Source organism: Oncorhynchus mykiss, chromosome 29 (assembly GCF_057628025.1).
Source record: "Oncorhynchus mykiss isolate SJ-2025 chromosome 29, ASM5762802v1, whole genome shotgun sequence".
Taxonomy (NCBI): domain Eukaryota; kingdom Metazoa; phylum Chordata; class Actinopteri; order Salmoniformes; family Salmonidae; genus Oncorhynchus; species Oncorhynchus mykiss.
In genome coordinates this window covers 35,014,232-35,031,490 of record NC_143050.1, presented here as the reverse complement: position 1 = coordinate 35,031,490, position 17,259 = coordinate 35,014,232, and the positions used below count along the sequence as shown (strand labels likewise).

Sequence of the window (17,259 nt, the reverse complement as noted above, 5' to 3'; positions counted from 1 at the left end):
TGAGCGTACCCCTGTTTGAGATGTCGTGCTATAGGACTCATTGAGCGTACCCCTGTTTGAGATGTCGTGCTATAGGACTCATTGAGCGTACCCCTGTTTGAGATGTCGTGCTATAGGACTCATTGAGCGTACCCCTGTTTGAGATGTCGTGCTATAGGACTCATTGAGCGTACCCCTGTTTGAGATGTCGTGCTATAGGACTCATTGAGCGTACCCCTGTTTGAGATGTCGTGCTATAGGACTCATTGAGCGTACCCCTGTTTGAGATGTCGTGCTATAGGACTCATTGAGCGTACCCCTGTTTGAGATGTCGTGCTATAGGACTCATTGAGCGTACCCCTGTTTGAGATGTCGTGCTATAGGACTCATTGAGCGTACCCCTGTTTGAGATGTCGTGCTATAGGACTCATTGAGCGTACCCCTGTTTGAGATGTCGTGCTATAGGACTCATTGAGCGTACCCCTGTTTGAGATGTCGTGCTATAGGACTCATTGAGCGTACCCCTGTTTGAGATGTCGTGCTATAGGACTCATTGAGCGTACCCCTGTTTGAGATGTCGTGCTATAGGACTCATTGCAGCCAGCGGGTCAAATGAACAAGTCACTGAGAAAAACGAATCATGACTCTCGAGTCAGTAAAAATAGTTGTTCAAAAAGAACGTATCGTTTGCGAACTGCACATCACTACATGCAGTTTGCCTCACAAAAGTGATTCCTCATTATGAAATCATCAAATTTAACGTGTATATCTAAAAATGACCATATGCACTGATAGTTTAAATCAAATCTATTACTGATGGTACACCTGAACAATCTAAATCAAATATATTACTGATGGTGAACCTGAACAATCTAAATCAAAACTATTACTGATGGTACACCTGAACAATCTAAATCAAATCTATTACTGATGGTACACCTGAACAATCTAAATCAAATCTATTACTGATGGTACACCTGAACAATCTAAATCAAATCTATTACTGATGGTACACCTGAACAATCTAAATCAAATCTATTACTGATGGTACACCTGAACAATCTAAATCAAATCTATTACTGATGGTACACCTGAACAATCTAAATCAAATCTATTACTGATGGTACACCTGAACAATCTAAATCAAATCTATTACTGATGGTACACCTGAACAATCTAAATCAAATCTATTACTGATGGTACACCTGAACAATCTAAATCAAATCTATTACTGATGGTACACCTGAACAATCTAAATCAAATCTATTACTGATGGTACACCTGAACAATCTAAATCAAATCTATTACTGATGGTACACCTGAACAATCTAAATCAAATCTATTACTGATGGTACACCTGAACAATCTAAAGCAAAACTATTACTGATGGTACACCTGAACAATCTAAATCAAATCTATTACTGATGGTGAACCTGAACAATCTAAATCAAATCTATTGTAAGCCACGTTCAGCATGTATAGCCAGATGAGAGTTGTGTCTCCGTTAGCTCACTTTTTTACACCAGTAAAATACCATTTTCAACCGTGCATAGATAACAATAACCTAGAGAATTACGTGGGTTGTCACTCATCTAATGAAGCCTAATATTGCGCAAGACATTTTAGCATTTGAATGCTGAAGGTGCCGCGCAGATGTGCAAGATCAGGAACAGGCCGACTACATCTCGCAAAGCTGGGCACAGTGCGCAGTTTGACACTGAAGATGTCACAAAAGGTGAGGTATTTTTTGGGATGGTAGAGAGAAAGTAATATGAGCAAAACCATGTTATTGAATCTGCGATTTGTAACGTTTGAACGTTTTCTGACCGACGCACTCTACATTAGGATCGGTTTGGAACCGACGCCGTCATATCCTAAACATTTGAAACCGTCACATCCTTACTATATTTCCCTTGTCGGAGTGATGCTGAATGTTAAAAATGGCTCAACTTACCACTCATATACTAGAGCAGCTGTGTGTGTTCTTGTGGGTGGTTATGTGTGTGTGTGTGTGCTTGTGTGTAAGGGTTGGATGTGTGGAGAGTCAGTGCAGATAGGCTCTAGGGTGCAAATAGTCACTAAAGTCATAGGGTTAGCTGTTTTGCATTCTGATGGCCTGTGGTAGAAGCTGTCTCGGAGCCTGTTGTTCCGAGGCACTGTTGTGTCGTCGGCAAACTTAATGATGGTGTTTGAGTCATGCATGGCCACGCAGTCATGGGTGTACAGGGAATACAGGAGGGGGCTCAGCACACACCCCTGCTTGCCCCCATGTTGAAAGTCACCATGGAGGAGGTTGTTGTTGCCTATGCTCACCGCCTGCGGTCTGCGTGTCAGGAAGTCCAGGATCCAGTTGCAGAGAGAGGAGTTCAGCGATGAGCTTTGAAGGGACTATGGTGTTGAAAGCTGAACTGTAGCCGATGAACCGTATTCTCACATAGGTATTCCTCTTGTCCAGCTGGGATCAAAGCACTTCATGATGACATAAGTTAGTGCTTCAGGGCGATTAGTCATTTAGGCAGGTTACCTTTGTTTGCTTGGATACAGGGTCAATAGAGCTCGCCAGCGTGTCGTCCTAAAACCAGGAAATGAGTTACCTCTGGTTCGTTCAGCCTTCCCTATGGGGAAAATTTAATGAGGAAAGAATAGGGTTTTTAGGATAAACGCCCCCCAAAAAGTTCTGAGGTAAACACAGGCTTAGGAGATCTTCTACGTTTTGTTCTGTGAGATATCAGTCAGTTAACATGACCTTTATGAATTATGAAGCCTTCATGTGCTTATTTTTTCATTACATAAATGCTTCAAAGTTCACAAAAAGTTTTGCTGATAAAGATTATCTCATAGAACAAACGTATAAGATCTCCTAAGCCTGTGTTTACCACAGACCTTATTTTCTGCGTTAATCGGAAAAATCCTACGGAAACGCCATTCATTTCCCCATAGGCCTTGTCCAACGAACCTTGGCGGAGTTGGTGCCTACAAAAAGACGCCATTACTATTTCTCTCTATGGTGGACATCCTGAAGCATGTGGGGGATCACAGACTTGGACAGGGAGACACATACGCAAGCTTACGCTCACAAACACGCGTGTGCGTACAGACACACACATCACAAACGCACAGACTGGTTTAGTCAGTTTGGTCTGTGTCTTTGTGGTTCTTTCACAGTTTGCAGAGAAGTTTGCTGAGTTTAAAGAGGCAGCTCGGTTAGCCAAGGAGAAATCCCAGGAGAAGATGGAACTCACCAGCACCCCTTCTCAGGTAATCCCAACCACAAACACCCCTAATCCTAACCCCATCCTCATGGGGTCTTTGGACCAGGATAACCCTTCCCTTACATATATTATTTATTTTTTTCCCGGAAAACAATGGGAGTGAATCTTAAATGATATAAGTATCATAGGAAGTGATTGGAAACACGACCCTGCAAAAGCGTCAAGTCCCATGGATGAGACGTTAAACTGATTCCTAATGGGAGTGTCCGTGGTCACAACTCCCATAGCAAGAGTAGTGTGTTCACTCCAGTTTCCTGGCTAAACTCCCAACCTGGCCACCCAACCACCCCCAGCTTTCAATTGGCTCATTCAACCCATCTCTTCTCCCCTGCAACTCTTTCCCAGGTCGCTGCAGTTAAAAAGAATGTGCTCCCAGTACTTCCCAAAGTACCTCCCAAAGTACCTGTAAGAAAGAAGGTAAAATGAAATCAAAATCATTGTCATCTGACCCCAGTCTCAGATAACCCTCCTGCGTCGCCTCCTACCCCAGTCCAGCGTTGACACCTCCAGCTTCCACCCAACCCTAGGCTAACACACTCCAGCCCACCCCTTCAGGGGGTCTCCCCAGAATGTTGTCACAGCAGTATCTTAGAAAAATGGATGTACAGTATATATTTAAACCAGATTTGAACAAGGTGTTGAATGGCACTGTTCCACTCTTTGGGGAGAACCCTGCCTTCCGCCGTGGATTAACAACCCCTCTCTCTCTCCCATCCTAATATCAGATTAACACCCAGATTAATGAACTCCTTCTCAGTCTCAGATGAACGCTCTTATCTCCCAATGTCAGATATTTATGCTCCCATAAAGTGATGTTTCAGGCTCACTTAAAAACACATAGTCCTACTCACTTGAGAATAAACAAACTCATTTGAAAAACTAAATGTAACATCACTTTCTGTGGAGTATAAATCATTTTTGCAGATATTCTCTCCACATTACACCAGTCTTTTCTTTGCCCAGCACATGAGAACATACAACAACAGTTTATGGGTATTTTTATTATTTTAACCTTCTGGTTTACGTCATTCCAGGAGTCAGCCACCGGCGACATGCAGTCACCTTTGACCCCGGAGAGCATCAACGGTACTGATGACGAGAGGGGAACCACCCCCGAAACGCCGCAGTACCTCCCCGAGCCCCGTGCCGAGCCATCTCAGAACCAACTGCCCTTCTCTCACAGGTAAGAACCAGGCTCTAAAACCCGGGGGCAGGAGTAGGGTGCCAAGCCCAAAGAGAGTGCACCTTATTGGGCAACGCATGGTCGGACGGTGGACGAAGGCTGAAGAAATGAACACATTCAGTTCTGTGGAAATGTTAAGCTAACACCAATTTAAATACAAAAACTGTCTTCCAATTCCCTAATTTAAAATTCCCTCATCTTCCTCTGTTACACGCTGAACAGACGCAGTACTCCACAGTGCTCCCATGTTCAGCCTAGTAATGGGGGGGGGGGGTTTAACTGTCCACTGGGACCTCTCTTTAGAGTGATGGTTTAAAGTGAAATTGGCACAGCAGCAGTACAGTGCGTGCGTGCGTGAGGTTCGCCCGGCCAGGCCTTGGATGTGTCTATTTATCCATCTCTTATTCATGTGGTCCCAGAGCCCCTGGACAGCAGTAAAGTATTACATTAAAACACTCTGATTTAATTATGAATTACTAAATGAATGGAAATGCTCTCCATATTCACTATATGTGGTTCCCCTTATGTCACCTCTGCCCTCTGAGCTTGGTAATGCTGATGAACAGGAAGTTGAACATGTATAATTTGTACATTGCTGCTGGAATGGTTTAGTATTCTACCCAAGAGTCAAATGATAGCATTTCTATTCTTCAGGAAGACAATTATGACGTTTTATCTGAGATGGAGTGTTAATCTTGTGGTCTTAAGACCACTCAAGACTACAAAAAAAGCATTCATGTCCTGGTCTAAATCAGTCTGGATCTTGGTCTCCACTCATGGTCACCTAAAAACTTCTGAAGTTTATGGTTGGCTGTCTGTCTGTCTCTAGTTCGTCCAGTATAAACAAGCACTGGGAGGCCGAGCTGGCAGCCCTGAAGGGCAACAATGCCAAGCTGACAGCAGCTCTGCTGGAGTCCACAGCCAATGTCAAACAGTGGAAACAACAACTGGCTGCTTACCAGGAGGAGGCTGAGAGACTACATACACGCGTAAGACTGACTAACTTTATAAAGTAATAGAGAGAGAATACACAAATGGCTAAGATAAATTAACTATACAAACTAGTAAGACTGAGTTTATAAACGGGTAAGAGAGCAGACCTGGTTTTCAATACATGTGTATTTGATGATCTGTTATTTAAATACTTATTTTCTGTGTTTTTTTTGTTTTTCTTTTCAAATAATGTGGCCCGAATCAAAAACTTGTATTGGAACTTTTTGAAAGTATTTTCAAATACTTATTTTTCAAATTATTTCCAAATACCTCCGTTAAATGCATGCGAGTGTTTTTGAGTCAGTGTATTTGACTCTTTTTAAATACATACCAATACTTTCCAAGTGTATTTTCAAATACATTCCAATATTCAACTACTTGTCTTTACAAATAAAACATATCGGAATACTTACTTCGAAGTGTAATGTGAAAGTAATTGAGATATTAGAAATAGAACAAACGGATCAGAATGGTTACGCAAAGAACATTATACATATTTTTTTTTAACTGTATGATTACCCACACTGTGTATGTCCTCAGGTGACAGAGCTGGAGTGTGTGAGTGGTCAGATGACCGTCATCAAATCCCAGAAGACTGAGCTCAACCAGACGATAGAAGAACTGGAGTCGGCATTAAAGTCCAAGGAGGAGGTAAGGAGTGTGTGTGCGCAAGTGCTTGTGGCATGTAAACTGCATTTGTGAGGGAGAAAAGCATACATGTAAGCCCTGTGTCTTTAGAGCCATTCCAGTATCCCTGCACATTGTAAGTTTGGTACTGGCACTGACCCTGTATATAGCTTACATTCTCCTTTTTTCTTTCCTCATCTCTTATTTCTCCTGGGGTTTTTTTTGTTGGTTCAACTATTTTGATATTGAATACTGCACTGTTGGGAAGGGCTTGCAAATTAAGTGTTTCACTGTACTTGTGCATGTGACAAATAAAACTTGAAACTTGTAAATGTATCTCTTCCCTCCCTGCAGGAACTGGAGAGGCTGAAAGAGGAAGTGGAGAGCGCCAATGAGTTCCAGACTGAAAAGGAATCACTAACACAGAAACTGCAGGCGAGACGAATGAACACACCGCACTGGGCCTTTACACACCTGTTCAGTCAGTCAGCTTCGATACAACATAGTGTGGGCAGTGGCACTCTCGTGACTTCAGTTGAAGGATCTAAAATTACACCTGACAAGGCCAATGAAATCTGCGCCTCGCTGGAAGCCCCGCCTTCCACAGGAGATAAGTTTGAGGCATCAGATTCATTGATTCAATTATTCCTCTCTTCACCTCGGTGTTGACAGGTAGGATTCACGCTGCCAAAACAAACATTTGGAACACGGGACTGTCTTATGTGGCACTAACTAAACGGTCCCTTAGCGGTTGAGCGTGCTCATCCCCTGGATAATGATTGGAGAAAAAATGTATGAAGTTACATATCGGGATATTATTTTTGACGATATATCGTATAGTTTTGACAATATTACAATATAATTTTTGTGCTTGTTGGCTGTACCTGCCCAAAACTTCAGCATAGCTTGTTCTCCATCTTTCTAAATGGGAAACCAATTTCACCGTCTTCTTGGTAAGCAACTCCAATGTAGATTTGGCCTTGTGTTTTGTCCTGCTGAAAGGGGAATTCATCTCCCACTGTCTGGTGGAAAGCAGACTGAGCTAGATTTTCCTCTATGATTTTACCTGCGCTTAGCGCCATTCCATTTCTTTATTATCCGGATAGTCTCCCCTGTCCTTAACGATTACAAGCATACCCATAACATGATTCAGCTACCACTATGCTTGAAAATATGGAGAGTGGTACTCAGTAATGTTTTGGATTTGCCCCAAACATAACACTTTTTATTCAGGACAAATAGTAAATTGCTTTGCCAAATTTTTGGGAGTATTACTTTAGTGCCTTGTTGCAGACAGGATGAAGAATGAATGAATGAATAAATATTCTGTACAGGCTTCCTTCTTTTCACTCTGTCAATTAGGTTAGTATTGTGGAGTAAATACAATGTTGTTGATCCTCAGTTTTCTCCTATTACAGCCATTAAACTCTATAACTGATTTAAAGTCCCCATTGGTCTCATGGTGAACTCCCTTAGCGGTTTCCTTCCTCTCCGGCAGCTGAGTAAGGAAGGACGCCTGTATCTTTGTATTGACTGGGTGTATTGATACACCATCCAAAGTGTAATTAATAACATCACCATGCTCAAATGGATATTCATTGTCTGTTTAAAAAAAAAAAAACATTTTTTATCCACCCTTCTTTGCGAGGTATTGGAAAACCTCCCTTAGCTACGTATATTAAATAAAAGAGATACCCAAGCAATTCCACCGTTAGACGGGTAAAAAAAAAAGCAGACATTGAATATCCCTTTGAGCATTGTGAAGTTATTAATTACACTTTGGATGGTGTATCAATACACCGTCACTACAAAGATACAGACGTGCTTCCTAACTCAGTTGCGGGAGAGGAAGGAAACCGGTCGAAGAAAGCCTGTACAGAATACAAAATATTCTAAAACATGCATCCTGTTTGCAACAAGGTACTAAAGTAATACATTTTTGTCTTGAAAACTAAGTGTTATGTTTGTGGAAAATCCAATTACGGAATACTACTCTCAATATTTTCAAGACCTGAAAATGGTTGTCTAGCAATGATCAACAACCAATTTGACAGAGCTAGAATAATTTTGAAAAGAGTAGTGGGCAAAGGTTGCACAATCCAGGTGTGGAAAGCTCTTAGAAACGTACCCAGAAAGATTCACTGCTGTAGGTAGGTATCGACTTAGGGGTGTGAATACTTGCAGTACCAGTCAAAAGTTTGGACACACCTACTCATTCAAGGGTTTTTCTTTATTTTACTATTTTCTACATTGTAGAATAATAGTGAAGACATCAAAACTATGAAATAACACATATGGAATCATGTAGTAACCAAAAAAGTGTTAAATCAAAATATATTTTAGATTCTTCAAAGTAGCCACCCTTTTCCTTGAACCAGCATCAACCAGCTTCACCTGGAATGCTTTTACAACAGTCTTGAAGGAGTTCCCACATATGCTGAGCACTTGTTGGCTGCTTTTCCTTCACTACACGGCCTGGAGCTGTGGGACATTGATGGAATATTTTCCTAACCCAAAGAAAACTGAACACATGAATGTTCTAGCAATGTTCCCCTGAAACTTGCCTAGAACATTCATATCTTATGTTCTGAGAACATGGCAACCAGATGGGATGGCTTATCGCTGCAGAATGCTGTGGTAGCCATGCTGGTTAAGTGTGCCTTCAATTATAAATACAGTTGAAGTCGGAAGTTTACATACACTTAGGTTGGAGTCATTATCACTTGTTTTGCAAACACTCCACAAATGTTTTGTTAACATACTATAGTTTTGGCAAGTCAGTTAGTGCATGACACAAGTACATTTTCCAACAATTGTTTACAGATGGATTAATTCACTGTATCACAATTCCAGTGGGTCAGAGGTTTACATACACTAAGTTGACTGTGCCTATAAACAACTAGGACAATTCCAGAAAATTATGTAATGGCTTTAAAAGCTTCTGATATGCTAATTGACATAATTTGAGTCAATTTGAAGTGTGCCTGTGGATGCATTTCAAGGCCTACCTTCAAACTCGGTGCCTCTTTGATTGACATCATTGGAAAATCAAAAGAAATCAGCCAAGACCTCAGAAAAAAATTGTAGACCTCCACAAGTCTGGTTCATCCTTGGGAGCAATTTCAAAACGCTTGAAGGTACCACGTTCACGTGTACAAACAATAATACACAAGTATAAACACCATGGGACCACACAGCCGTCATACTGCTCAGGAACGAGATACATTCTGTATCCTAGAGATGAACGTAATTTGGTGTGACAAGTGCAAAACAATCCCAGAACAACAGCAAAGGACCTTGTGAAGATGCTGGAGGAAGCAGGTACAAAAGTATCTATATCCACAGTAAAATGAATCCTATATCGACATAACCTGAAAGGCCGCTCAGCAAGGAAGAAGCCACTGCTCCAAAATCGCCATAAAAAAAGCCAGACTACGGTTTGCAACTGCACATGGGGACAAAGATCGTACTTTTTGGAGAAATGTCCTCTGATTTGATGAAACAAAAATATAACTGTTTGGCCATAATGACCATCGTTATGTTTGGAGGAAAAAGGGGGAGGCTTGCAAACCGAAGAACACCATCCCAACCGTGAAGCATGGGGGTGGCAGCATCATGTTGTGGTGGTGCTTTGCTGCAGGAGGGACTGGTGCACTTCACAAATAGATGGCATCAAGAGGGAGAAAAATTATGTGGATATATTGAAGCAACATCTCAAGACATCAGTCAAGAAGTAAAAAGCTTGGTCCCAAATGGGTCTTCCAAATGGACAATGACTGTGTGCGAGCAAGGAGGCCTACAAACCTGACTCAGTTACACCAGCTCTGTCAGGAGGAATGGGCCAAAATGGGCTACTCAAAACGTTTGACCCAAGTTAAACAATTTAAAGGCAATGCTACCAAATACTAATTGAGTGTATGTAAACTTCTGACCAGCTGGGAATGTGATGAAATAAATAAAAGCTGAAATAAATCCTTCTCACTACTATTATACTGACATTTCACATTCTTAAAATAAAGTGGTGGTCCAAATTACCTAAAACGGGGATTTTTTACTCAGATTAAATGTCAGGAATTGTGAAATACTGAGTTTAAATGTATTTGGCTAAGGTGTATGTAAACTTCCGACTTCAATTATAAATCACTGACAGTGTCACCAGCTAAGCACCATCACACTCCTCCATGCTTCAGGGTGGGAACCACATATGCGGAGATCGTTCATTCAGGCAGAGATCATACGTTCACTTACTCTGCGTCTCACAAAGACACGGCGGTTGGAACCAAAAATGTAAAATTTGGACTCATTAAAGGACAGATTTCCACCGGTCTAATGTCCATTGCTCGTGTTTCTTGGCCCAAGCAAGTCTCTTCTTATTGGTGTCCTTTAGTAGTGGTTTCTTTGCAGAAATTCGACAATGAAGGCCTGATTCACGCAGTCCCCTCTGAACAGTTTGGGCTGCAATTTCTGAGGCTGGTAACTCTAATGAACTTCTGCAGCAGAGGTAACTCTGAGTCTTCCATTCCTGTGGCAGTCCTCATGAGAGCCAGTTTCATCATAGCACTTGATGGTTTTTGCGACTGCAAATTTTCCACACTGACTGACCTTCATGTCTTAAAGTAATGATGGACTGTCGCTTCTCTTTGCTTATTTGAGCTGATCTTGCCATAATTTGGACTTGAGCTCTTATTTTGATTGGTTTAACACTTTTTTTCGGTTATTACATGATTCCATATGTGTTATTTCATCGCTTTGATGTTTTCACTAGAAAATAGTAAAAATAAAGAAAAACCCTGAAATGATTAGGTGTGTCCAAACTTTTGACTGGTACTGTATGTAAATTAGATATTTCTGTACTTCATTTTAAAAACGTGCAATCATTTCTAAAACTTGTTTTTACTTTGTCATTATGGGGTAGTTGTGTGTGTGTGTGTGTGTCTGTGTGTGTGTGAAGAACATATATTTAATCCATTTAGAAATCATGCGGTAACACAACAAAATGTGGAACAAGCCATGCGTTATGAATACTTTCTGAGGGTACTGTATATCAATCTCCCCAGGGTGATGGTAATAAGTTAGTGGATTTACTCTCTGTCCACAAGGGGGCAGTCCTCCCCCATAGGTGGCTCATTGCTCACTAGTCCCTATGAGGTGCTTAGTGATACACTGTTATGGGTTCTATAATTGGTTTCATTCCTGGGGAATTAGATTCTATTACGAATCGCCTGTTTTTTACCACAGAAGGGGTCAGTTTTTCAAAGCTGTCTGGCCCTTTTCCAGCTGAGTTGTAAGGTGCTGAGGCGCCGGTATCTATGGCTAGTGTGTATGATAACCTTCATGATAGCGGTTTTCCTGGGTCTATTTTTAATGCGTACGGGTCCAGCGCTGGGTGCCAGCCGGTCACCGGCTAAAACCGTGGCAGGCTCGCTGTGACAGAAGTACCATCAAGGGGCACTGCCAATCGGGGTACGTCACTGATTGCCGGAGTCCGTGAACACAGCCTGGCCCGGGTTCCAGGCAAACCTTGGCGCATAAACACAGTTGTGTCAACTCAAAGTTCCACAGTGTTCACGGGTACCAAATGTGTTTCGTCTCCCACATGTGGGTTCAATAAAGTGTCCCTTCTCCACGTTCAGACACATGGTGGTCGAAACTAAAAAATATCCCATCTCTATCAGTCCACAAGATGGCGTAGCGCCCCTTCAGATGGCACTTGACAGGAGGCTTGCTGTCTGCTCTAACCAATGGCGCGCATGCACAGTGTTTCTCTGGATCATGCGAACGGTGATGTCGGGTTACAGGCTACAATTTGTTGCGCGCCCCTCACGCTCCTGGGCCGTCATCACGTCGACTGTTCCCAAGGCCTTGGTGTCCGTTTTGGGGGAGGCAATATCCTGCCGTCTCCAGACGCGGGCAATCCGAGTGGTTTCTTTGTCGGATCCAGGACAGCTGGTACAGACGGTATTTCCTTTCTTCGAAAAGGGGTCGGGACTTCTCAGCTCACAACAAACAACTTTAGAGAACATTCCTTAGTTCCCATTAGGTCATTAACTAAAATCTTCATAGGAATGTTCCTGGGATGTGCAATAAATATGTCCAAGAGACCATTCCCGTAATGTCCAATTGTAACCGATGTGAAATGGCTAGCTAGTTTGCGGTGGTGTGCGCTAATAGCGTTTCAATCGGTGACATCACTCACTCTGAGACCTTGAAGTAGTTGTTCCCCTTGCGCTGCAAGGGCTGTGGCTTTTGTTGAGCGATGGGTAACGATGCTTCGAGGGTGACTGTTGATGTGTGCAGAGCGTCCCTGGTTCGCACCCAGGTCGGGGAGAGGGGACGGACGTAAAGTCTATACTGTTACACAATATAACTTACCCAGAATGTAGTTACTATGTTCCTCGAACTTATGACATGAATGTTCTAGACATGTTTCATGGGAACGTTGCAAGAACATTCATGTGTCCAGTTTTCTGTTGGGTTAGGAGAATATTCAATCAATGTCCCACCAAACATACACAGAACATGGTTGCCATGTTCTCAGAACATAAGATATGAATGTTCTAGACACGTTTCATGGGACCGTTGATGGGATATTCTCCTCACCCTCAGAAAACTGGACACGTGAATGTTCTAGACACGTTTCATGGGACCGTTGATGGGATATTCTCCTCACCCTCAGGAAACTGGACACGTGAATGTTCTAGACACGTTTCAGGGGACCGTTGATGGGATATTCTCCTCACCCTCAGGAACCTGGACATGAATCGCGTCTCGAACATGAATATGTTATGTTCTGAGAATATGGCGTATCACCTGGGGAAGGCAGGGCTTCCAGCAAGGCACAGATTTCATTGGCCTTGTCAGGCGTGATTTTAGATCCCTCAACTGAAGTCGCGAGAGTGCGACGCCCCCATAGTATGTTGTACCTCGTTCCCCTCCTTCAGGGAACAGTAGTTATAATCATAATGTTACGTTTTCACTGTTAACGAGTGAGTGTTTTATGAATGTGTGTGTGTGCACATGTTAACACCTGCTCCCCTCCACTCCCAGGAGACGGAGGAGAGGAACCAGACGTTGGAAGCTCAGCTGGTGGAGTTAGAGCAGCGTCTGGAGGGCAGTCAGCTGGAGAGAGAGGCCTTCAGGAAGAGTCTGCGCACCCTGCTGGAGCTGCTGGACGGGAAGATCTTTGAGCTGACAGAGCTCAGAGACAGCCTGGCCAGACTCATTGAGGGCAGCAGCAGCTAGAGGAGAGAAGTGCCACTACAGAGCCCCCTGGTGGAGCTTCAGTATTCCTACACCATCACCACCATTATAACAACACAGTGACAGGAGAATATTGCTAGTCAGTGCACAAAGGCACTGCACGAAAATATTCACTCTGTTATTATTACACATATAGTCATTATGCTCCACTCTACTGAAAACGTGCACATTGGTAGTAAATAGATAGACTTGCTCGCTTGGATTTAGTTTTGGCTAATGTTCACAATGTGCATAATGCTGGTACACCTGTATACTGTATGCACATACACTCACTCACTTCACAGAGTTCCTGTTGAGGCTTTGCTTACACCCTGCCTTCCCTGCCTTCCATCTCTTCTTCTTCCTCCCTGTGGAATGTTATTTACGCTCTGACTACAAACTGCTCAAATATTTACAGTGCATTTGGAAAGTAATCAGAACCCCTTGATTTTTTTCCACATTGTGTTAGGTTACAGCCTTATTCTAAAAAAAATATTATTTTTTTTCGCCATCAATCTACATGCAATACCCCATAATGACAAAGCAAAAACAGGTTTTTAGAATTTTTTTGCAAAAAAAATGAATATCACAATTACGTAAGTATTCAGACCCTTTCTCAGTACTTTGTTGAAGCACCTTCAAATCGGGTATGACACTACAAGCTTGGCACACCTGTATTTGGGGAGTTTTTCCCATTATTCTCTGCAGATCCTCTCAAGCTCTGTCAGGTTGGATGGGGAGGGTCACTACACAGCTATTTTCAGGTCTCCAGAGATGTTCGAGCCCAGGTTCAAGTCCAGGCTTGGCTGGACCACTCAAGGACATTCAGACTTGTCCCGAAACAACTCCTGTGTTGTCTTGGCTGTGTGCTTAGGGCCGTTGTCCTGTTGGAAGATGAACCTTCGGCCCAGTCTGAGGTTCTGAGAGCTCTTGAGCAGGTTTTCATCAAGGGTCTCTCTGTACTTTGCTCCATTCATCTTTCTTTCGATCCTGACTAGTCTCCCAGTACCTGCCGCTGAAAAACATCCCCACAGCATGATGCTGCCATCACCACGCTTCACTGTAAGGATGGTGCCAGGTTTCCTCCAGACGTGACACTTGGCATTCAGGCCAAAGAGTTCAATCTGGGTTTCATCAGACCAGATAATTTTGTTTTTCATGGTCTGAGAGTCCTTTAGGTGCCTTTTGGCAAACTTCAAGTGCGCTGTCATGTGCTTTTACTGAGGAGAGACTTCTGTCTGGCAACTCTACCATAAAGGCCTGATTGGTGGAGTGCTGCAGAGACGGTTGTCCTTCTAGAAGGTTCTCCCATCTCCACAGAGGCACTGTGGAGCTCTGTCAGAGTGACCATCGGGTTCTCCCTGACCAAGGCCCTCCTCCCCTGATTGCTCAGTTTGGCAGGGTGGCCAGCTCTAGGAAGACTTGGGGACCTTCAATGCAGCAGACATTTTGTGGTACCCTTTCCCAGATCTGTGCCTCGACACAATCCTGTCTCGGAGCTCTACGGACAATTCCTTTGAACCCATGGCTTGGTTTTTGCTCTGACATGCACTGTCAACCGTGGGACCTTATATAGACAGGTGTGCGCCTTTCCAAATCATGTCCAATCAATTGAATTTACCACAGGTGGACTCCAAGTTGTAGAAACATCTCAAAGATGATCAATGGAAACAGGATGCACCTGAGGTCAATTTTGAGTCTCATAGCAAAGGGTCTGAATACTTATGTAAATTCTGTTTTTTATATTTAATACATTTGCCAAATTTGCCAATATTTTTTTCGCTTTGTTATTATGGGTTATTGTGTGTAGATTGATGAGTAACATTTTTATATAATCCATTTTAGAATAAGGCTGTAACGTAACAACATGTGGAAAAAGCCAAGGGGTCTGAATATATTCCGAATGCACTGTATTTTCAACAACAACAAAAAATTGCGGAGTCTGGCTAGCATTCCATAGGAGGGGATGTTGAATATGGTCGGTTATTTTGCTTCAGGGTTTTCTTCCATCACAGACTTTGAAAAGGTAAAAGGAAACGCTCATTTTCTACATTTTATTTGGTGCAAAGTTCAGTTCAGTCATCCAGAGTCGTTCGCTGGTGGATGTTTTGCTATTATTGTTTACTCTTCGCTGTCGTCGCCACACATTCAGGTCTGTTTTTGAACTATTCTACATCTACTGGTTTCTTATTCCGTTATGACTACAGTACTACTATTGCTCTGTTTACTATGGAGATATCAATGTCAGCCAAAAGGACAGTCAGATGATCAGATGTCATGGAAATGGAGAGTCAGACTCACTGGTCTTTACAGCGTTTCACTGGACTCTATGGCCGTTCGCTCTGAGGCCCCATCTGACACTGGACTAGGACTAAGGGTCAGAGGTCAGACAGATGACCTCCCAGTCACTTTATGAAACGCTCCCAATGTCCTCCCTCCTATCACAATGTTACCATGGAGATTGAAGAAGAATCTGGCATATTGTCCAAGATTGAGAACAGATCTTGGACAACCTTCTATACTAAATGAGCAATACAAAGAGGGAGCATCCAGAAGAAAAATAAACATGTTGAAGTCTCACTTTCAGGTACTTTCCTCTTCTTCTGGGAAATGTTAGGAGAGACAATGCTACTCCAAGCCCAGACGCTGGGGTATGGCTCAGAAGTCTTTCCTTTCTATAAACTTTTTTATTACAAATACTAATATAACACATTTATAGTGCTCTTGTGAAAATGGAATTGTATGTTTGGGTGAATCCAAAACAATGATTTTTTTTTCTTCTTTATTTTCCCTCCCCTTGTTTCTGTTGCGACTTGGAAGTGCAATGATTGATTGGTTCATGGTGTTTTCCCTTTATTTATTATTCCAGATATATTATAACCACAGATTTTAATGAGAATTGTATCAAACAAAGATGTTTGTCACTTACTCTTGTCTTTTTTTTTTATGTCTGATATGTGGGTATCAAGGTTGGTTGGTTTTTTTTAGGTATGAGAAAAAAAGACTGGCAATATGTTTGAACTATTTAAAAAGCTAATGGATTTATAGTAATTTGTGCATAGCAGGTGAGGATTGCAGAGAGACTTTCTTTCCTTTTGCCAAAATATTTTCCTGTACAGAATGTGAATTTTGTTGACGTTGCCTTTGGTACAAATATGGATCAATGGTAACTAACTACGGTACTTTTGTGGGATTTACTATTGCCAAAAATCTGTGATAATGTATAAAAAATTATAACTATATGTATATGTGAAGAACACTATTTAAAGGTCAACTTTGGGCACGAAAAGTGGTCAGACACTGCCCCTTTCTCAAACAGTAATGGGGTGTGCCTTTGGTGGTTTGTTGATGTGTCGTGCGCTGCGACCGATTTGTTTTTGGATGGAAGCTGTAGAGATTGGTAAGAACACTTCTTTAGCCAAATATCTTATTCATCCAATTATTTAAGTTAAGCATTGACCTGGTATGATGGCGCAGTGATCAGTTATACAGTTTAAAGCCATTATTTTTCAGTTTTTGCCCAACGTCGACCTTTAAGGGCTTGTTGTTGGTTCTAGTATCTTTGGGAGACTTAAATGGGGTGTCTGAGTGAGTTGGCTTTATAGCGTTTCATTTATGATCTGAACTTCTACAGTTTGAAAGGGGAGAAAGGTTTGAGTAATAATTTTAAATGTTGATTATGCCACATGCTTAAACACAATTGTAATTTTCAGTTTATAGTAAAATAAAAAACCAATTTAAACAAATGAGGGTTGTGTAATATTTTCCCCATTTTCACTCATCTGAATGTTGCTAATTTCTTTGGTTGTCTAATCTGTACATTCTTCTCTGTAGAGACCAGTTAAAATCACATCCACTTACTGCCTAAAGGGGGTCATCTGGCAGTATTTTTATGAATTACTATTTGTGGTTGACGTGGATGTGCTAGGCCCAACAGAAGGCTGGCTGGTTTGGCCAAACGCTGAG

The 17,259-nt window shown here is 42.2% G+C and overlaps 1 protein-coding gene across 4 annotated transcripts in view; it reads left to right on the top strand.

Annotated features, from left to right (window-relative positions):
- LOC110509661 (homer protein homolog 1) overlaps window positions 1–17,033 on the top strand; it is a 72,196-nt gene extending 55,163 nt beyond the window's left edge. The window contains exons 4-10 of one of the 4 annotated variants that reach the window (XM_021590677.3): window positions 3,145–3,237; window positions 3,597–3,668; window positions 4,286–4,434; window positions 5,264–5,423; window positions 5,968–6,078; window positions 6,409–6,489; window positions 13,102–17,033. In XM_021590677.3, coding sequence (XP_021446352.1) covers window positions 3,145–3,237; window positions 3,597–3,668; window positions 4,286–4,434; window positions 5,264–5,423; window positions 5,968–6,078; window positions 6,409–6,489; window positions 13,102–13,296 — 861 coding nt within the window. In that variant the 3' untranslated portion in view covers window positions 13,297–17,033. Of the gene's footprint in view, window positions 1–3,144; window positions 3,238–3,596; window positions 3,669–4,285; window positions 4,435–5,263; window positions 5,424–5,967; window positions 6,079–6,408; window positions 7,502–13,101 lie in introns of those variants that run through there. The other 3 variants (XM_021590678.3, XM_090227085.1, XM_090227086.1) reach the window with 3 other exon arrangements.
- The last annotated feature ends 226 nt before the right edge of the window (window positions 17,034–17,259 follow it).